At 36.4% G+C, this 20399-nt stretch overlaps 1 protein-coding gene across 3 annotated transcripts; it reads right to left on the bottom strand.

Moving 5' to 3' along the window:
* Window positions 1-10874: 10874 nt before the first annotated feature.
* On the bottom strand, window positions 10875-20116 carry LOC105031960 (UDP-N-acetylmuramoyl-L-alanyl-D-glutamate--2,6-diaminopimelate ligase MurE homolog, chloroplastic). Of its 3 annotated transcripts, XM_010906264.4 has the most exons (6): window positions 18433-20116; window positions 17757-17873; window positions 17429-17604; window positions 16783-16926; window positions 12603-12723; window positions 10875-11288 (listed from the first exon to the last, which is right to left on the bottom strand). In XM_010906264.4, exons 1-5 carry the CDS (start codon window positions 19898-19900, stop codon window positions 12640-12642), a joined length of 1989 nt encoding a protein of 662 aa, XP_010904566.1. In that variant the 5' UTR covers window positions 19901-20116; the 3' UTR covers window positions 10875-11288; window positions 12603-12639. The 3 variants fall into 3 exon arrangements, 2 of the variants coding, with proteins under 2 accessions (XP_010904566.1, XP_073101830.1); XR_012135378.1 differs by lacking the exons at window positions 10875-11288; window positions 17429-17604 and having other exon boundaries at window positions 12605-12723; XM_073245729.1 differs by lacking the exons at window positions 10875-11288; window positions 12603-12723 and having other exon boundaries at window positions 16794-17339.
* Window positions 20117-20399: the final 283 nt, after the last annotated feature.

Here is a 20399-nt window from a genome sequence, read left to right as displayed (position 1 = left end):
ACTCCTATCTCTTTTGTAAGGAGTAATATGCAGAAGATACACTTTTCTTTCTGGTGATCCATGTTATTGATGATAAAAGATGATAGGGTTCTAAGATTTGTTCAAAAGAAGTTACCGACGTCAGGATTGTTAAGGGATCTCAGAATATGAAGATGTACAATAAATTTGGTGGTGGAGATTAGCTATTGTGAGTGCTTGATATAATGCATCCAAGATATTTAATTATAGAGAGCCTATCCTTGGTTTGAGCATTGTAAGTGATATTTTATTATCATGCCTCCGACTTGAGATCATGAGCTAGAGGTCACAGCAATCACCATATACTCATAAAGAACTCTCACTATTAGCGTGCTTGCTATTGGCACGTCTTTCTCCATCAAAGCATCATGACATCAAACACACGAGCCAGAGAAAAGTTAGCTGTTGTTGGTGGCATTTTGTTCCTCAATTATTGATGTTTGTCGTGGGTCTGCTAGAACCATATATTCCAGCAAGCGGAAATATAAACTTTGAAGCTTTACAACGGTTGCCCACATTCATGTAACCTTGCATCCTTTGGATTATATGAAATGTTTGTGGTAGTTTACAAATTTTGAGTTCCCTGTGAGGAAGATGGATCGTTCCTATGGGAGCTTTAGTGAATTGTTTGTCGAACATGGACTTCTAAGTTGAGGGGTTGTTTGTGTGGTCTTAGGGAGGTGCATTGGCTTGTGTTGTTGCTATGTTTTAGTACTTAGCCACTGCCAAGTATTGTTAGTTTGTCATGCCAATTTGTTTCTCTCTTTTTTATTGCCATCAATTCTGCATCTTTTAGAGAATTCTACATCAGGGCATCTCCTTTGTGTTCTACTTATGAAAAAGCAATCATAGAGGGAAGACATGAAAAGTAATAATAATAGTATAACACAACACAAAAAGGGAAAAAAGAGAGAAGAAAAGAAAAAATAATTACAATTAGCAAAAAAAAACATCCTAAAATATCAAGAATTAAGAGTTGTCATACACATTAACAGTTCCCAATATCATCATCCTCCACACAAAGGACAGGAAGGCATGGTGAAAAAATGCAAATGGAAAACCACAGAATATTAGCTTATTAAGTCATCCTACAGAGATGCAGACTGCAAAAGCTATCACCACCAAGAACTTTGCCAGAAAACTAACAGAGGGACCAACTAAAGAAGAAAAATCAAGTGGACTTCAAGTAGTGTTCTAAAGCTAAACAATCACAGGAAGTTGTAAGACTAAACATTTTAATGGGTTTTGAGATGAATAATTGGAGATGCTCTCACCTTATTTCTTTGCCTTTTCTTTTCTGGGTAACTTTTCATGGCCTAAGTTTTTCTGAGGAAAAGTTCACCATATTTCTTTTCATGGCCAAAGTTCTTGCGAGTCAGGTGTACGTATATTGATGCAAAAGACTTGTAAAGTCATCAGCGGTTTGAACACTTTGAAGAAATTAATTGCTCCCTCTTTTTCCTCTTTAAAAGTAAGTGCGTGTACTCTGAACAATTTGCCAATTCTCTTGCTTAGCACCATGGGCATCCTACCCACTCACTCTTTGATTGATAAAAAATGGACCAGATTTATGTACCCCCCCAAAAAAAAAAAGACCAGATTTCTTCCTGAATTTATAAATTAAAAAGCGTATTTAAATATGACTCATCAATCTGTGAAAGGGAAAGAAAAATCCCAATGGATCTTCCTTTCTACTGCCCACAGAATTTGGAGGTGTTGAGGTGATATGGACTAGGCCAAATATATTGCTCAATTTACAAATCAAGCAGAAAATCCAATCCGATCCTGCTAGATTAAGTAAACAAGCTTCTAAAATTTTTGAGGTGGGTTGCACTACTTATTTTTTCTAAAACAAGCAGAAAATTTTTGGTGAGTAAGTGACGATTGGACGGAGAAAGAGAATACTAAATTGGATGTTGATAGACGAGTGATCAGTCGGGGGAAAATAGCAACGATTGAGAGGTCCAGTTCCAGAATTAGCTTTCGGTTGGCCCACATTTGACCGGGACTTTGAATGGATGTTTTGGGTCTCGAATTTTTCGACGTTTCGATGTTGGATTCCCACGTATACCCACATAGTCTACTCCCTTTAAATTTATAAATTAATTATATATAAATAAATTTTAATTATATGTTAATTATATAAATAAGTAAATAATTTATAAATTAATTTAATTAGTTAGGTAATTTTATATAAATAATTAATTAAAAAATAGAGAATATAAATAAAAAAAGAAGCAAATTCTAATTTTTTTACTTATAATTATAAAAATTATGTGCTAAAATTAAATTCATTGATAATGAAATTAAATTGTATAGATAAAATAAAAAAATATATAAATAAAATGAATGAAAAAATGAAACAGAGTTGAGCTTTTGTCAAAAAGTTAACAATAAATAATTTTTTTTGATAGAAAAAAAAAGAAGAACCCACTTATTATTTTATTAAAACAAAAAATATTTCTCAGATTCTCTGCAATGAGTACTCTATCTTGAATCAGAAGCCGGTTAAAGATTTTAACTTTGGTTGGAGAAGATATTGACCATAACTTTTTAACAGATTGGAATAACACTCCTCCATGAGTTAAGTGAGTATAGAGATTTTGACCGAGAACCTTCCTTTTGATCAATCTCATTTCCAAATTACTGAATCTTATCCTTCTTTAGGTGTAGCAGTTTGAAGAAAATTCTTAAGCTGCTCATATGTAAGTTTATCAAATCCATTTAGAAGGACTCTAAACATTGTTATCGGATCTTTCCTATAAAAAAAACTCTGTCACTGAGCTATCAGGTGATGTGGATAAGAGGAATAAGTTTAGAAATTCTTCTTTGAGGTTTGAATTACCAATCCAGTGATCCTTCCAAAAGAAAGTTAAATTTCTTTTGCCCACTTGAAAGATACAACTCTGAAAGAATATGTTTTGTATCTTGAGAATGCTTTTCCAAAATTGGTGATGCATGGGTGATATTGCGTGGTTCCTTGATGTTTGGAGGGCTGTTTTAATAGTGCAACTGTCGCACAAGTTTGTTCCAGATTTTCGATTGGTCTTGGAGGAGGCACCACCATCTTTTGGTTAAAAGACATTGGTTAAAAGTTCTTAAATCTGACTCCCATTCCCCCAAGAAATTTTGGTCGACAAACATTTTTCCATCTCACCAAACAATGACCCCCAAATTAGGATTTGTCTCCCCTCCAGAGGAATTCTCATCTTTTCCCATCTATTCTGTGTAAATTATGGCAAAGGGCATGGAAATTTTGTGGATGCAAGGAGAAGGAAGGAGGGGGATGGCAATTGGAAGGAGGGACGTGGTGGAGTTGTAAGGGGCAAGATTTGGGCTATTTTGGCAATAGAAACTAGATGGTCCAAATCCAATCCAAATCTTTAAGATAAATTTTGATGACCCAAATGGGATCGCTAGGATGATTTTAGAACACCGGTGATTATTATCCTAAGTAATATGATCTCCAATGATCCAAGATCACCATATTTGGTATACTGTGTTCTAATGATCAAAGATATTTAGGTTCCACAATTTGTTCGGTCTTGATAAACAATTTGGATAGTTTGGGAACTTCTAAACATGAAAACAATCAGCAAAATTGAAAATACTCAAAAAAAAATAAATTAAAAAAAAATCCAGCATACATTTTATATGTATAAAAAAGAAGATAGATAGATAAATTCATCACTATCAACATCATTCCACAAGGAAAAGTCGGTCAATAAATTTTTCAAATTACATAATTTTCAAAGTTAAAGACTATTTGCTTGCTATATTTTAATCCAATATAGAAAAAGATTCACAAAAAGATCTCCTTAGAATTATGATAAGGCAAAAATTTTGTATTCTTATGGATCATTAAATATGTCAGAAAAGATATTTTGTAGATATTAAAATAATAAAAATTGAGAGATAATAAAAGAGAAGGCACAAATTTTTGCAAGGATTCATGTGCTTTGACTCCCATCATTGGGTTCTTTTTGTTAATTTGAGAAGTTGACTATAATCTTCTATGAGTTTTGAAACCTATTTATTCTATGTTCCCATATGGTAGTGCTATGATCAAGCCTTTGTAATCTTTCAATGTTTCTTCTCTTAAAAAGTATATTTCTCCAAACAAATTGAGAATTTGATGAATTATTCTCTATATTTGTTATATATTCAAGAATGCACGAATTATTGACATAATAATTTTGTTTGTGTTATAGCCCAAAATCAGCCCAACTTAGCCCGAGGCCCATGTAGGAATCCCAGCAGACCTAGCCCAAAAAAAAAAAAAAAAAAAACAGAGGATGCAAAACTGGGAAGAAGACTCCCGATAGGAGTCTTCTTCTACGGCGAGATCCGGGCTAAATCGGGACTCCTAGGACCCCTCGGAGTCTTAGGACTCCCTATAAGAATACCTTTCTCCCTTGAGACCGGACATCGGCCTCTTCCCTCTCTCCTTCCCTTTGATTTTCCCGAAGTTGAGCCGCGGACACCGTTTTGTTTCTCGTCGTGATTGCCCGCCGACGAGGTCACCGGAGGCCGAGGTGAGTCTCCTTCTTCTTTCCCTCTTTCTTCTCCTTCCTCCCATGCTCCTGTGCGCGGTTGCCGGCGACGAGAGTCGCCGATTTTCGGTCGGGAAAGAGACCCTGTTTTTGAGCCTTTTTTCCTTGGATTTTCCGACGCCGGCGATCGGAATTGATCGCCGGCCATGTTTCCTCCGTGACCGGGGGAGTGGCCCCCGTCGGCCGCCGGCCTCCGCTGTGGCGGCCGCGGCCCGAACGGCCAATCAAGGCCGGAGGACCAAGGGTCCCCTGTTCCGGCACGGAAAGAACCAAGAAAAAGAAGAAAAGAAGAAAAAAAAAAGAAAAAGAAAAAGAAGAAAAAGAAAAGAGAAAGAAGGAAAAAGAGAAAAAGAAAAGGAAAGAAAAAGAAGAAAAAGAAGAAAAAGAAAAGAAGAAAAAGAAAAGAAAAGAAAAGGAAAGAAATAATAATAATAATAATAATAATAAATATATATATATATATATATTTATATATATATATAAGTAAGTAAATAAATAAATAAATAAATAAATAAAATTAAAATTGATGAGAGAGAGAGTTTCTCTCTCTTCTTTCAGTCTGAACCCTGACTTTCTCTCTCTGGAATTGGACTTTCTCTCTCTACTTTATCTCTCTAGAATTTTCTCTGTCTAGCTTGTTTCTCTCTCTTGATGGATTTTTCTCTCTCTAAAGTTATTCCTCTAGGATTAGCGTAGTGGGAGGTCTCATCTGATGATTTTGATCGAGTTTAGGAAAGAGTCAATTTTAAGTGAGGTTTTGAATTGAGATTTGTTTAGATTTAATTTTAAATTAAAATTAATGTAAAAATATAATTTTGAATAATAGGCACGGAAGAATCACCTAGAAGTTAGTCGATCTGTTCATTCAGTGCTCCGTGAAAGGTAAGTAATGAATCATCTTCTCGAGATATTCCATATTTATTCTGAAAATAAATATTTATTGTCTGAAATTATGCATGATTTATGAAATTATGTTTTGAAAGAAAAAGTGCTTTTGAAATATTTTGGTATGTCGATTTATGCACATGTTCAGTGAAATATTTATGATGTATTATGATACAAAGTGTTTTGATACGGATCGGATTTATGCTCTCAGCCTAACTATGTTTCTGTGGACCCTGCCAGTGGGGGTTGTGCACTGGTATTTGTGGACACTACCAGTGGGGGTTGTGCGCTGGTGTTTGTGGACCCTGCCAGTGGGGGTTGTGCGCTGGTATTTGTGGACCCTGTCAGTGGGAGTTGTGCGCTGGTATTCTGTGGACCCCGCCAATGGGGGTTAAACGTTGGTCATAGTCAAGGCTGTGGAGTTACGAATGTTTGAATCGAATCGGATTTATAATTATATTATATGTGAACATTTGAAATTATTGGATTTGCATTAAATCAGCATGAAATTTATTTTTATGTTTATTTGCAGTATTATTCTTGAAAATTATAAAATATTTGAAATATCTGGTAGAGATGCTTGTTACTTACTGGGCTGTCTAGCTCATTACCTTTCTTTCTATTTTTCAGATTCAGATAATTAATTTCGAGCGTGGGAAGAAATATTGGGACAGAGCTTTTAGAGGCGAGATTTAGCATTGTCAACTTCAATTGAAGTTAGATCTATTGTTTTATTGTTTTAGAAAAATTTTATTGGATGTAAGACATTTGATTTAATTACTTGAATTATAGTTGAATAATAATTATTTAAATTTATTCCGCTGTGATGCATTGATATCGTGATGAGATGCCTTGCATGCTTATGGAGAGAGTTCTTCATAAGTATGCGGCGGTTGCCATGACCCTCGATTTTCAATCTCGGGTCGGGGGCGTGATAATTAATATGGTATCAGAGCATAAATGGATAAATTATGACACATAGAATTTAACATAATATGAGTATAGGTGGGTAGACATTAGGAATATTGGGATGTTAAAGTATGAGCATCATAATAAACCCATTCTAAGAAATAGATAAATGAATCTAATAAGGTAAATGAATCTAATAAGGTCTTTTTCATTGAACTTCATTGAACTTACTCAACCGAATCCACAGGCTTCCAATACAATGATGACAGGTATGAAAAATTTCGAGGACGAAATTTTTTTTTAGGGGTGAAGAATGTTATAGCCCAAAATCAGCCCAACTTAGCCCGAGGCCCATGTAGGAATCCTAGCAGACCTAGCCCAAAAAAAAAAAAACAGAGGATGCAAAACCGGGAAGAAGACTCCCGATAGGAGTCTTCTTCTCCGGTGAGATCCGGGCTAAATCGGGACTCCTAGGATCCCTCGGAGTCCTAGGACTCCCTATAAGAATACCCTTCTCCCTTGAGACCGGACATCGGCCTCTTCCCTCTCTCCTTCCCTCCGATTTTTTCGAAGTTGAGCCGCGGACACCGTTTTGCTTCTCGTCGTGATTGCCCGCCGACGAGGTCACCGGAGGCCGAGGTGAGTCTCCTTCTTCTTCCCCTCTTTCTTCTCCTTCCTCCTATGCTCCTGTGCGCGGCTGCCGGCGACGAGAGTCGTCGATTTTCGGTCGGGAAAGAGACCCTGTTTTTTAGCCTTTTTTCCTTGGATTTTCCGGCGCTGACGATCGGAATTGATCGCCGGCCATGTTTCCTCCGTGATCGGGGGAGTGGCCCCCGTCGGCCGCCGGCCTCCGCCGTGGCGACCGCGGCCCGAACGGCCGATCAAGGTCGGAGGACCAAGGGTCCCCTGTTCCGGCATGGAAAGAACCAAGAAAAAGAAGAAAAGAAGAAAAAAAAAAGAAGAAAAAGAAAAAGAAGAAAAAGAAAAGAGAAAGAAGGAAAAAGAGAAAAAGAAAAGGAAAGAAAAAGAAGAAAAAGAAGAAAAAGAAAAGAAGAAAAAGAAAAGAAAAGAAAAGAAAAGAAAATAATAATAATAATAATAAATATATATATATATATATATATATATATATATATATATATATATATATAAGTAAGTAAATAAATAAATAAATAAATAAATAAATAAATAAAAATTGAAATTGATGAGAGAGAGAGTTTCTCTCTCTTCTTTCAGTCTGAACCCTGACTTTCTCTCTCTGGAATTGGACTTTCTCTCTCTACTTTCTCTCTCTAGAATTTTCTCTCTCTAGCTTGTTTCTCTCTCTTGATGGATTCCTCTCTCTCTAAAGTTATTCCTCTAGGATTAGCGTAGTGGGAGGTCTCATCTGATGATTTTGATCGAGTTTAGGAAAGAGTCGATTTTAAGTGAGGTTTTGAATTGGGATTTGTTTAGATTTAATTTTAAATTAAAATTAATGTAAAAATATAATTTTGAATAATAGGCACGGAAGAATCACCTAGAAGTTAGTCGATCTGTTCATTCAGTGCTCCGTGAAAGGTAAGTAATGAATCATCTTCTCGAGATATTCCATATTTATTCTGAAAATAAATAATTATTGTCTGAAATTATGCATGATTTATGAAATTATGTTTTGAAAGAAAAAGTGCTTTTGAAATATTTTGGTATGTCGATTTATGCACATATTCAGTGAAATATTTATGATGTATTATGATACAAAGTGTTTTGATACGGATCGGATTTATGCTCTCAGCCTAACTATGTTTCTGTGGATCCTGCCAGTGGGGGTTGTGCGCTGGTATTTGTGGACCCTACCAGTGGGGGTTGTGCGCTGGTATTTGTGGACCCTGCCAGTGAGAGTTGTGCGCTGGTATTCTGTGGACCCCGCCAATGGAGGTTAAACGTTGGTCATAGTCAAGGCTGTGGAGTTACGAGTGTTTGAATCGAATCAGATTTATAATTATATTATATGTGAACATTTGAAATTATTGGATTTGCATTAAATCAGCATGAAATTTATTTTTATATTTATTTGCAGCATTATTCTTGAAAATTATATAATATTTGAAATATCTGGTAGAGATGCTTGTTACTTACTGGGCTGTCTAGCTCATTACCTTTCTTTCTATTTTTCAGATTCAGATAATTAATTTCGAGCGTGGGAAGAAATACTGGGACAGAGCTTTTAGAGGCGAGATTTAGCATTGTCAACTTTAATTGAAGTTAAATCTATTGTTTTATTGTTTTAGAAAAATTTTATTGGATGTAAGACATTTGATTTAATTACTTGAATTACAGTTGAATAATAATTATTTGAATTTATTCCACTGTGATGCATTGATATCGTGATGAGATGCCTTGCATGCTTATGGAGAGAGTTCTTCATAAGTATGCGGCGGTTGCCATGATCCTCGATTCTCAATCTCGGGTCGGAAGCGTGACAGTTTGATTTGCTGAATATAAATAATTAATATTTTGTTTTAATGATCTTGCAAATTCTGCCAATATGGTCAAAAAATTTGGACAGGCCTGTGCCCAAACATGTTTGCATTGGATTGAGGATAAAAACTTATATAGAGATTGGAAAAAACTAAAGCTCCGCTATTAAAAAAAAAACATTCACAAATAAAATTTTATATAAACATTTAGATTTGAAAGGTAGACATTTGAATTCTTCAGTCTTATAAAAATATTTAAGATCTATCTAATATATTACGGATGTAAGACTAAATATATGCAGGCACAAATCCTCATAAATCCAATAAAGAAAATGCCAATACATGCTGATAACAATTATTCATCTGTATGGATTCTATTTGGTCATTAGAGATATCATCTTCTTGAAGGCTGATGATGTATTGCCTACCAATAATCGTATCCTCTATGAGGAGATATTGGCGATCAAGACTACTCAGTAGTTGCCGTTGGCGCTTGCATAGCCACTGGCGAATAGAGCCGTCAAAATAGGCCATGGCCCGCGGACCGACGCATTTAGGCCCTTAAAATAGTAAGGCCGGGCTAATATTTTGATAGCTCATTTAACAAAAAGATTTTTTAGCCCGGCCCGTTTATGGCCCGATCCATGAAGGGCTAGCCCGTCTGGCCCACGGGATGGCCCATTTATTTTTTTTTAAAAAGACACAATTTTGATGTAGATCTAATTTTATTTGTTCTTGATATATTTTGTTCTTGATATATTTTGTTCTTCTTCTTGTTCCTCTTTCTCATATACTAATACTATACATCTCTCTCTAATTTACTGAAGAGAAGTAATTAGGCCCCAGGTCTAATTATCTCGTTAGAAAAAAAAAGTCCACGTGCCCTTCCCAGTTCCCATCATATTAGGATTGGTTCTTCGTACAAACTCTCGTTTACATCCGTAATTGGTTACATGACTTTGTTCATAATGGTAATATTTTTTTTAAAAAATTTAAGATAAGAATTTGAATTTAATTAGATGCAAAATAGTTTTTTTAATTATTTATTGATCTTTATTATTTATTACTTATGGATTGTAGATGAAAATGATGATTCAAATACAAAAGTTAATACAAATTTGTCAAAACAAAATTGTCAAAATTCTAATATTATAATTAAAGAAGATGAGGATGAATATTGATTAATGAAATATTGGTGGCAAACATCTTATGGCAAAAATCTTGAGAATAGAAACTAAATTTTAATAGTTGGACTTAATGTTATTTGAATAATATTTATTATTTATTAATTTATGTGATTTATGAAGTTTAATTAATTTGTGATATTTTTTTTTGTGAAAAATAGAGATTATGATATTATTATAGATTTTTTAGAGTCATTTCATATTTACTTTTTGTGTTTTAAAATTTGATGTAAGAATTGATTTTATTTATTTATTTAATAAAATAATATAATTAAGAGTTTTTTTATTTTTTTATTTTTTAATTATTTTAATTTTTGGTTGAATTATAAGAACCCGTCCATTTAGACCCTTTGCTTACGAGAGCTAGGGCTAGACTATCTATTTGATAGTCCGTTTATCAGAAAATTTTTTTGACTCGGCCCTAATGAGCCCGGTCCGTTTTGATGGCTCTGCGGGCGAAGTAGAAAATTCATCCACGTTGGAAGCAGAGGAACGCCAAACGCCATTGACAACATTTTGGTCCTCCATATTTGCGGGGTACCAACAGCGATGCCTACTGTGAAGGTGTTCATACAAATTTAAACAATGTCTGTCATCCACTGAGGAAGAGAGATAAGGTGATATGTAGGGATACAATCAGGAGATTTAATTTTTAAACTTAAAAAAAAAAAAAAAAAAAGACGGTCCTACCACCGCAGGCAGCGGCAAAGGACAGAGTATTGCTTTGGATTAATATAACAACATTTAGCTGAATTAGTAGGCAGTTCCACATTAACTTGGTATTACACAATTTTTTTCCAATATGGAAGATATTTTTTTAGTATGAGCAAATTAATTTGTACACTTTGCATCTCTGCACCAAACTCTTAATTACGGAAATTTATCAAAGTCGCTGGTTTGACGTCCATCTAATAAATAGGGCATCTCCATCTTTCCATTCAAGATTATCTCTTATGTGTTAGAGCATCAGTTCCCCAACTAGTCAAAAATGCACCAATATTACATTTTACAAAAAAAAAAAAGAAAAGAAAAAGAAACTAGAAAGAAAGAAATAGACAGGGAGAATATAAATTTTCAATTACTCATCCCAAATGCTGAGCCAATTGACGAGGCATGAGACATGCAGTAAAAATTTACAACCACCACAGTGTTTGAAGAGTTGCCAAACTTGCTGTATAGTGGTAAAACAATGGCTTAGCTAAGGAGACTCGTTCAAGCTAGTACAACCCGGATGGAGAAGGAAAAGGAGCAACAAGAAATGCATGTGCTCTTGATCAAAACTACCTGCAAAACAACAATTGGGCTTTAATTCACTGAACACATGTTTATGTCAAAATTATTTATGCATTCTAAACCCTCATGTTTTTAATTCTTTTTTAGCAGAATCCCCAAAAATTTACCTGAATAAAGTGCAAAAGCTATTTGTGTTGCTGAGGTAACTTTGTAAAAGTCATACTATTTCTTTTCGCGGTTCTTCGTGTGGCAAAATATGGTCAAGATAATCCTTAACAATTGATAGGTGGAGTGTCTACATGCAAGAGCTAAGATCACTGTATCATGGTTACCAATGTCAAGCAACTTTGGAAGCAAGAATAACATTAGAGAAATGAGAGGTCTGCATCAGTCATAAAAGATGAACCAAACATCTATCTGATAGATGGGGTTTTTAAGATCAAATAAAAAAAAAAAACACTGAAGAAAATGCAATCTTCTAAGAAAGGTTGTATAAGAAAGTGGTGCAAAGAGTGAAACGATTATGCACTAAAACTTCTGGAAAAAACATGGGGAAAATATGCATCAAGCGGCATCTGCAAACATATAGGATTGTTCGATGACAGTGCACAACTAGATGCAAAAACCTGGCATGAATGCTTTTGAAATTGGAATCTTGTGGGGAAAGTAGGGTTGCAAAGTTGAACGGTAGCAATAATTTAAGATAGTTTTGTTTTAATCTGTAAGTTGAAGCAGATTGCATTTCAGGAACACCAGAATTTCAGGCACTCAGCATACATGTCTAAAAATAGATGTAAATATAAAGTCTCAGCCCACTTCACCATGGTTTTCAACCTTTAGTTATATCCATATTGCACTGGCAACGTGATCTAAACAATTGTTTGATCAAATTCAGAGAGTTGTGATATAGAAAGACAAAACAAATGAAAATTATAAAAAGGCAATAAGCTTGAGGTGCAGCCAGGAGCCTGGATTAAAAGATAAATATATCAGAATTTCAAATACCACTAAAGCTTGCTCGTGAGTGAAAGGTTTGATGAAGACATCGATCTTTTTAGTGGTCATGGTCAGCACGTGTCTATAACATGGCATGATCAGAGATCTGGTGAGCCTTTGTGACTACTGTCACACAGTTGCTCCATCCTAATCTTTACTTTCTACAAACTTGGGCAAGCCATGACACTGGCAGCCAAAAGAATAGAACGAGGAAATCCTTTATCATTTAGCCACATGATCTTACCCAATGTCTGTCCATAAGAAAAGATATATCTTCATGCATATCTTGATCATAAGCATATCCAATTATATCCACACTGGTTTCTATATCATGGGGAAATTTGCAAGGGTAAGCACTTAGCTACTTGCCGAATGTATTCTTGTCCATAGAGCTTGCTGTTATCATGTAGAACAAGCATTCACTGGGCCTGCTAATGTGCGCCGAGATTCAACCTCATCAGAGGATGCTGGTAAATCTCTAATAACCTGTTCCAGGTTAGCAAAACAAAAGAGATGGTTATTCCAAGTAGCTCTACAAAAAGTCAGTTATTAGTACACTAGAATGTGGCACATGCAATGCACATGTTTTTTTCAAAATAAATATAAAATATATTTAAATAAATAATAATGTTGGAGTAAGGATTTGAACCTTCAACCTTGTGGTTAACAACCAAATGCTCCAAATTGACCAGATAGGAGAAATGTAAGGAAGGGAAATGTGGGATGGGAAATCCAGATGATGACAAATGCATCACGCATGGACACTAGCAGAGTTCACATGACATAGTAGAATAGATATTCAGTAGAAAATTGTTAGGATACAAGATGAGCATAGTTAAAATGAGTTAATCTTAGTGTTGTTCTATTGCTGTTTTAGAACACAGCTATGAGATGAGGTTAATTGTTAGGATATTAGTGTTTCTGCATCCTACAGGTCACATAACAATTCTACTTTCTGAAAAATGTATATAACCAAATATTTAGATGCCTACAGGATCTGGAAGACAAGAAAGTGGTATATGAGAGAACAATTCAAAGGAATGAAGATGAAGGTATGATCTCACAACCTCTCACTATGTCCAAGCATACAATATCACTAGTGCCATCTCATGGAAAGCCATAAACCAAATATTATCCCAACTTCTCTACCTTTAGACAAAGATTTGGTTACCCCTACATGGTCCACCAGATTGTAACAAAATTTTTATTTGCACCATCATGATATGGTCCCAAAAGTGGCCATGTTTACCATAGTCTAAATACTTCTACTGTGAAAAGGTCCATCACACAACAAAAGTGGTAAGGCATCAAGAAATTTCTCAGAATTTAAAAACCAAAAGTTTTCTATCTCCTTCCTCACACAGATAACACCTTACAGATTTGGAAGCATGCATTTTGGCAGCAAACTCCAGAGAAAACTTTTCCTAAACAAAACTTCTTCAGGAAAACAGTCATTCCTTATAAACCATGAAACAACAGCAGTTCAAAAAGCTATGCATTCTTAAATACCCACTATGTTCACCTCTCCCTTAAATGGCATTTCTGTAAATTAACTCTGATAAACAAGCTACTCGTCACCATCTCTTTAACTAGGAACAACAAGTTATGGTATCAGAAATGAGGCCATCAACAATGACATCCACTCTTTTACTTGGGGCACCAAAATTAACTCTGGTTTACCAAAACAAAGATCCACTCAAAAAGTTGGCCCCCTCTTCCAGAGCAATAGGTCATAATCAACAAAACCACGAGACAAAAAATGGTCTTCTGGATAGAAGCACTTCATCCTCTGCCTTTCAATTCAATCTGATTTTGTCACAGTATGCAAAAGCTGCACTCTTCAAAGTCAGGATCAACAGATATCGTATTGAATCTGCTCCCAGAAGATCAATTCTCTGTTTTCCATTCTAAAAAGTAGTTCTATAATCAACCACAAGGACAGGTCACCCTGTGGTATCTACTAATTATCTCAATACCATTTTATGGTTTCCAGCATTTTTCTGACAGAAATTAATATCTGGTCAACAATCAAGTTACATTGTCCAAGTTACTTGACATATTAAAGACCATACATTGATGAAACTAATTCTATCAAAATATCACTTGCATATAGCTCCAAAATTTATTCTTTTGAAGCTGGAGTCATCAAATAGTAAATCTGATCTTTAAGAAATGGAAAGTTTGACATTGAAACTACGCCAGCCGAAAAACTCACTTAGCAGGCCTACAATGATTAAATTTGAAAGGCCATTCAATCTCAAAACATAAATGATAAAAACCCATGCCAATGCCACTCTGACTTGCATGAGTTCTCGAAGTTCAGAAAACTGAAATTTCATTTGGTAATGCTTCAAAGCCCCTAATGCCATATGCCACATTTGTGAGCCTTGTAGTCTGTTAAGAAATTGACTATGAATAGGGGTTGTCTTGGAGGGAAAAAAAAAACTACATGAGAGCCTCATCAGGCAAATCATGGAATCAATAGACTATAGAGAACATCATACCAAAATCAAAACAAAACAAGGCATAAGTTGTATACATTGCTTCATTTGGTGGCAGAAGAACAAAACTATTACAAAAGATGATTTGTAATTGCTTGACATGAGAGGCTCCAAGGAGGGAACAGTATCATACCATCTCCCATATCATAAAATATGGTCGCTGGCAAACTATACAGGATGCAAAATCCATATCATGAGGCAGCAATATGCATTGTGATATCTATAATAATCCACCGTTTTTGGTCAGCACTCAGCATGGATTGTTATAATATTTGAACAAAGAAACTCAAACCTGTTTAGTTATTTTGTTTGAGTGGGTCCCCAGAACCCTTGATTCTCATGAAAACTCTCCAAGGAATGTTGGAAGCCAAGAGGAGTTGGGTTGGCATAACTCAAGAAAGAAAAAAAGGAATAAGGGATAATTCAAAATTCATAGATTTGAAAACGGGCAAACTTATAATCTTCTTCCTCTGCTTGAAACAGTATGATATGCTGTATAAACACAAATACATATTTTCTACATCAAATCCATGGATCTTCAGTTAAATAAAATATTCAAGGAATTCTGTATGAGAAAACCCAGAAAACAAACTGGGATTTTCAGATTTCGTCCTCCAATATTTCATAAACTTGAAGCAAATCAAAATGACCCACCCAAACAAGTTCAAATGTGATCTGTAATCAGGTAAAGGTGATCTATATCAAGGCTTATAATACTGGTTTCAATACTCATGCTAGTACTCAATCGGTACACCTTGGCATCAACACCCAATAAGGTGGGCATATCAAGTATTGGTTCCCAATTGATACAAGTTGGTGTGCCCAGTATGGATTGTTGTGGTCTGGTATTCCAGATCATGATCTCTATAAATCCCAAAGGTCTGTTTAATCTTTGCATGATACACAACTATTAAACTATAATTTCAGAACAATTATTATAGTCATAGTGATTAGTTAATATATTCCAAATACTGCAACTAACAAGCTAAGTGTGTATGTGTAGTTGCATTACAAGATTTCTTTTAAATATTTATCATTAGATTATTATTTAATAATAATGCAAAACTGTAAATATAAATTTGGGCATTGTGCTACAATACTATAACATTAGTAGTCTCAAAGCCGACAGAACTAGTACCAAAGCTCGTATTGGTTGCTCGAGGGTATGGTACGGTACGATACCATGCGTATTGACTGGCGGCCACCGACAAAGGAGAACTAGAAAGGGAAGGGGAGAAGAAGAGAGAAGGGGGGGAGGGAAGGAGGGAAGGACAGGAAGGGGGGAGAGGGAGGGGAAGAGAGAGGCCATGAGAGGTAAGCCCCTCTCCTCTGGCTGCTGCATAATGAAAGAAAGGAAGAGAGAGAGAGAGAGAGGGAGAGGAAGAAAGGGAGGGAGAGAGAGGGAGAGGAAGGATGGGAGGGAGGGAGAGGGGAAGGGCTTTCAAGCCCCCTCTTAAGGTGGAGCCCCTATATCATTTTTTTTCTTTTTTGGAATTTTCTAAAGTGAAATCAGCCCCCCATTTCACTTAAATGAGGGGGAAGGACTTCCATTATGTCACGCTGGAGGAGCGGAGGCTAGAAAGCCCTCTACCTCTCCCTATCTTGGCCCTGCTCTCTACCTCTTCCTCCTCCCTCCCTCCCTCTCTATCTCTTTTCCACTCTTTCCTTCTCCCTCTCCCCCTCCCTCCCTAATGTCTCAAATTGTAGGGCAAAACCATGCCGGTCCGCCCCCGGTATGGCTTGGTATGCCCTGAACCAAGTAGTTCGGGGTGATACAGCAAACCATAGGTGGTCTTAATGAATGTTAAATTACTTATGGTCAGAGAACCAATACTAATAAGAAGGAATTCCGTAGAATTCTAATTTTTCTATCCTATCAAGCTACGTTTAGCATTTTGTCTAACTGAATTGGATGTAAAAAAAAAACAAGTTTAAAGTGACTCCAAGATCACATCGAAGAAATAACAAAAAAATTATAAAATGAAAAATACACAATTGGAATTGCATCTAAAACTCATATATCAACAGTAGTTTTGGCACATACCACCACAGGAATTCGCTTATCTAATCCTGCCCTACGTAGCTCATCAACATGTTGCAAGGCTTCTCTACACTCTTCCCTATCATCAATGTATCTTTTCTTCGCGCCTTCAATTTGAAACAATTCATGACCTCTGCCTAGGAGAAACTGCGACATAGTTCTAGTGTCACGCTCAAATTTTTGAAACATTCAAAATGTTAGTCTAGGGCAAATTGCGATATGATTCTCATGTAAGAAAGAAAATGCTCGAAACAATTAAAATGTTCACATAAGAGATTGAAGAGAAACTGCTAGAACATTTTAGGGAAAATGCATTGCTTAAAAGATGATCAAAGGGAAGTAAAAGATGCATAGCATTTTGGAAAATACTCATCTTTATAAAAAGCACAGAAATGAGAAGTTCTTGCCAAAGCCAAAGCCATGCCTTCATGAAAGTACTACTCAATATATTTTGTTTGTCAAGTTGTAAATGTGGTTTTCCATTCATATCAGTATTCATGTTTGTGTGTCAATCAAACACATGTGACTGACTCAAGTGTGCATCCATGTTACCTCCTTGCCTGAATATAGAAACAAAAGAGAGATGGTTCCTAATCATGTTTGAACATAGAATCTAGGGATAGAATAATGTTTGTGGAAAAGAACATACAATCATATCACCTTCCCTTCCCATGGCTACAGCAGCTCGTATAGCTACTCGTCTAATATCATGCAGGAGAAGCCTACATCCATTAGGAAGAACAGGGTAGAGAAAATTTTCACCATATTGCAAATAATCTTGCAAGGTCAATCCAATGCCAGCCAGCATGTCATCAAAGATGTTAACTGTGTGATGTATTAACACATTAATTCCACATCAGCATCAAATTCAATAACTCAATAGAAAAATATCAACTAATTCTTCATTCCTATAACATAAGATTAATGGACAGCATATCAAGATATTAAGTAATATAAAGGGCACCTCCAAAACATACATTGGTTTTCTGACTTTGGATTGCCGGATGTCAAAATAATTACATCACTTTTTTCTGAAGCAATTTTTGTCAGAATTGGTCTCTTCCCTTTGTCAGTTTCTCCAGCACATCCAAATACTGGATAGAGTGAATCAAAAAACATTGTAAGCACACATTAATAACCAAAAATATTCTGGGATTGGATAATGAAAATGAAAGCATATCAAAAGAATATACAACAAGCCAAATCTTATTAGTCCAGATCAGCCACATGGAGTATAGTTTGTCACTAGTAGCTTTTGAAGTCCAAACTTCCAATAAGTTATGTCTATACACTAAAGTGCAAAGATAATATAAGATGTCACCAACATAATGTAAAATCTTTGCCACTAACGGCCTGAATTAGCAATAGCAAAATTAATATCTTTACACATACAACATCAAAAATATATTATTAACAAAAAAAATCTACATATCAAACAATTAGAAACAAAATCTGCTGTTTCAAAGGAATACTTCACTCAAAGGAATTTCTAGTAAAAGCATCAAAAATTTGTTATTTCAGTATTAGCCATAGAAAACCATGATAATTACTTATAAAATTCATTCAATATGAGCAAACTACAAAGATAGAAAGAACGATAAAAGCACAAAAGTAAAAAAAAAAGAGATAGAGGAACCACAGAAAATAGTGTACCAGTGATGATTCTCCATGCTCCTAGTTCCCTTGCGGCATCCAGAAGTCTAGAAAAAGAATCCGGCGAATGTGCATAATCTACAACTACTGCAAAGTTTTGCCCTTCATTTATGAGCTCGAATCTACCAGGAACACCATCCATTTCTTCAATGCCCCTAACAATATTCCCTGATGGGGCATCCATTGCAATCCCGACAGCTACTGCAGCTAGTATGTTATATATGTTATACCTCCCAATCAAACTTGAAGAAATTTCCAATATTCCTTTTGGTGTGTTGATCACAACCCATGTCTTAAACAATGAGAGCTCAATCTTCATAGGGTACACATCAGCATCCTTATTCCCCATCGCAAATGTCACAACAGGAACATCCGGATTCCCCTGCGCAATAAAAAATGATGCATTCGGGTCATCAATGTTCACAATTTTCCTGTGAAATCTTGGGTCAACCATCCTTGCAAACATCTTAGCCTTGCTATTTCTATACTCCTCCTCTGTCCCATGGAAATCCAGGTGGTCTCTTGTCAGATTCATAAAGACTGCAATATCAAAATCTATCTCGTCACATCTCCCCACCGACAATCCCGCAGAAGAAACCTCCATGACCACTGCCTCAGTCCCACTGCGCACCATCTTCGCCATCAGTTCCTGGACCATGACTGCGGTAGGAGTTGTGTTGGGAGCTTCCAGTGGATAATTCCCATGAACATAATACCCCACCGATCCCAGCATTCCCGTCTTCTTCCCCATTGCCTTGCTGACTGCCCGAACCAAGTGCGCAGTTGTGGTCTTACCATTCGTTCCTGTGATCCCGATCACAGACAAGCTCTTCGATGGATGCCCGTAAAAGGTTGCAGCAAGAACAGGGAGCACCGAATTAGCATCCTCCATTAGTAAAAGAGCCTTGCAGGCTAATTTTTCATTTATACCAAGCTCTCTACTAGCCACCACTGCAACAGCTCCCCTTTCCATGGCCTCGGCAACATAACAGTGCCCATCGGTTTTGTACCCCTCACAGCAAACGAAGACATTTCCTGGTATCACCTTCCTCGAGTCATTCTGAATGCCGGTGATCAAAACCTCCATATCTCCATATACCGACACCGGCGCAACTCCGCTCTCATCTATAAGCTCAGCTAACGTCATTCGGAACTCGGGCTCTAGAATCGGAGCCCGGGTTTTTGGTAAACTAACAAGACCACTCTCACTGGGTGACGCCCACTCCTTATCAACCGCCTCTTTAGCAGGTAATTTCACAGGATTATCTCGAAGAGATCCTACCTCCGTGGTCAAAATCGGATCTTGGAGCTGGAGAACGTCGCCATGGTAGCATTCTTTATGGGATTCCGGGTGGAATCCGGCATTGGGGCCGAGCGCGGACGGGAGCAAGAAGGCTCGGCGGCGGAGGGAGAAAAGAGGGGAGGATGGTTTGGAGAATGAGAGGAGGGATAGAGTGGGAAGAGACATTGGAGACGGAAAAGGGTTTGAGAGTTTCTAGTGTTTTAGAAATCGAGGGTTTGAGGTCTCGAGCGATCGGCAGCCATGGAGGCTGAAATTATTAATAGGGAAAAAGATGGGGTTCGCCATGTGGAGAACGGGGAAGACGTTCGAAACGAAGAACCTTCCTTCCGGGAAGAATAGTTTGGGACAAGGGATCCAAGAAAAAGGGCGTTACAGTTTCCCTCGCAGTTTGAATCAAGTGACTTCAGCGGATTCTGGAACGTGGTGGGTGGAACAAAAATCATATGGAACGGTACCAGAGAAAAAAAAAAAATTAAAGAAATAGATTTTATAACTCATCATATTTGAGTTCATTACCTAAATAATTTTTTAAAAAAATTATTTATCAAAATAATATATTTTTTAATTTATTTATAAAATTAATATAAATTTATAAAATATCATTTAAAATGATATTTTATAGTGTCCACATCACCACCCTCTCTGTCCACGTAGACGATAAAAA

This window comes from Elaeis guineensis, chromosome 11, assembly GCF_000442705.2.
Source record: "Elaeis guineensis isolate ETL-2024a chromosome 11, EG11, whole genome shotgun sequence".
NCBI lineage: Eukaryota > Viridiplantae > Streptophyta > Magnoliopsida > Arecales > Arecaceae > Elaeis > Elaeis guineensis.
This window is presented reverse-complemented; position numbering and strand designations above follow the sequence as displayed.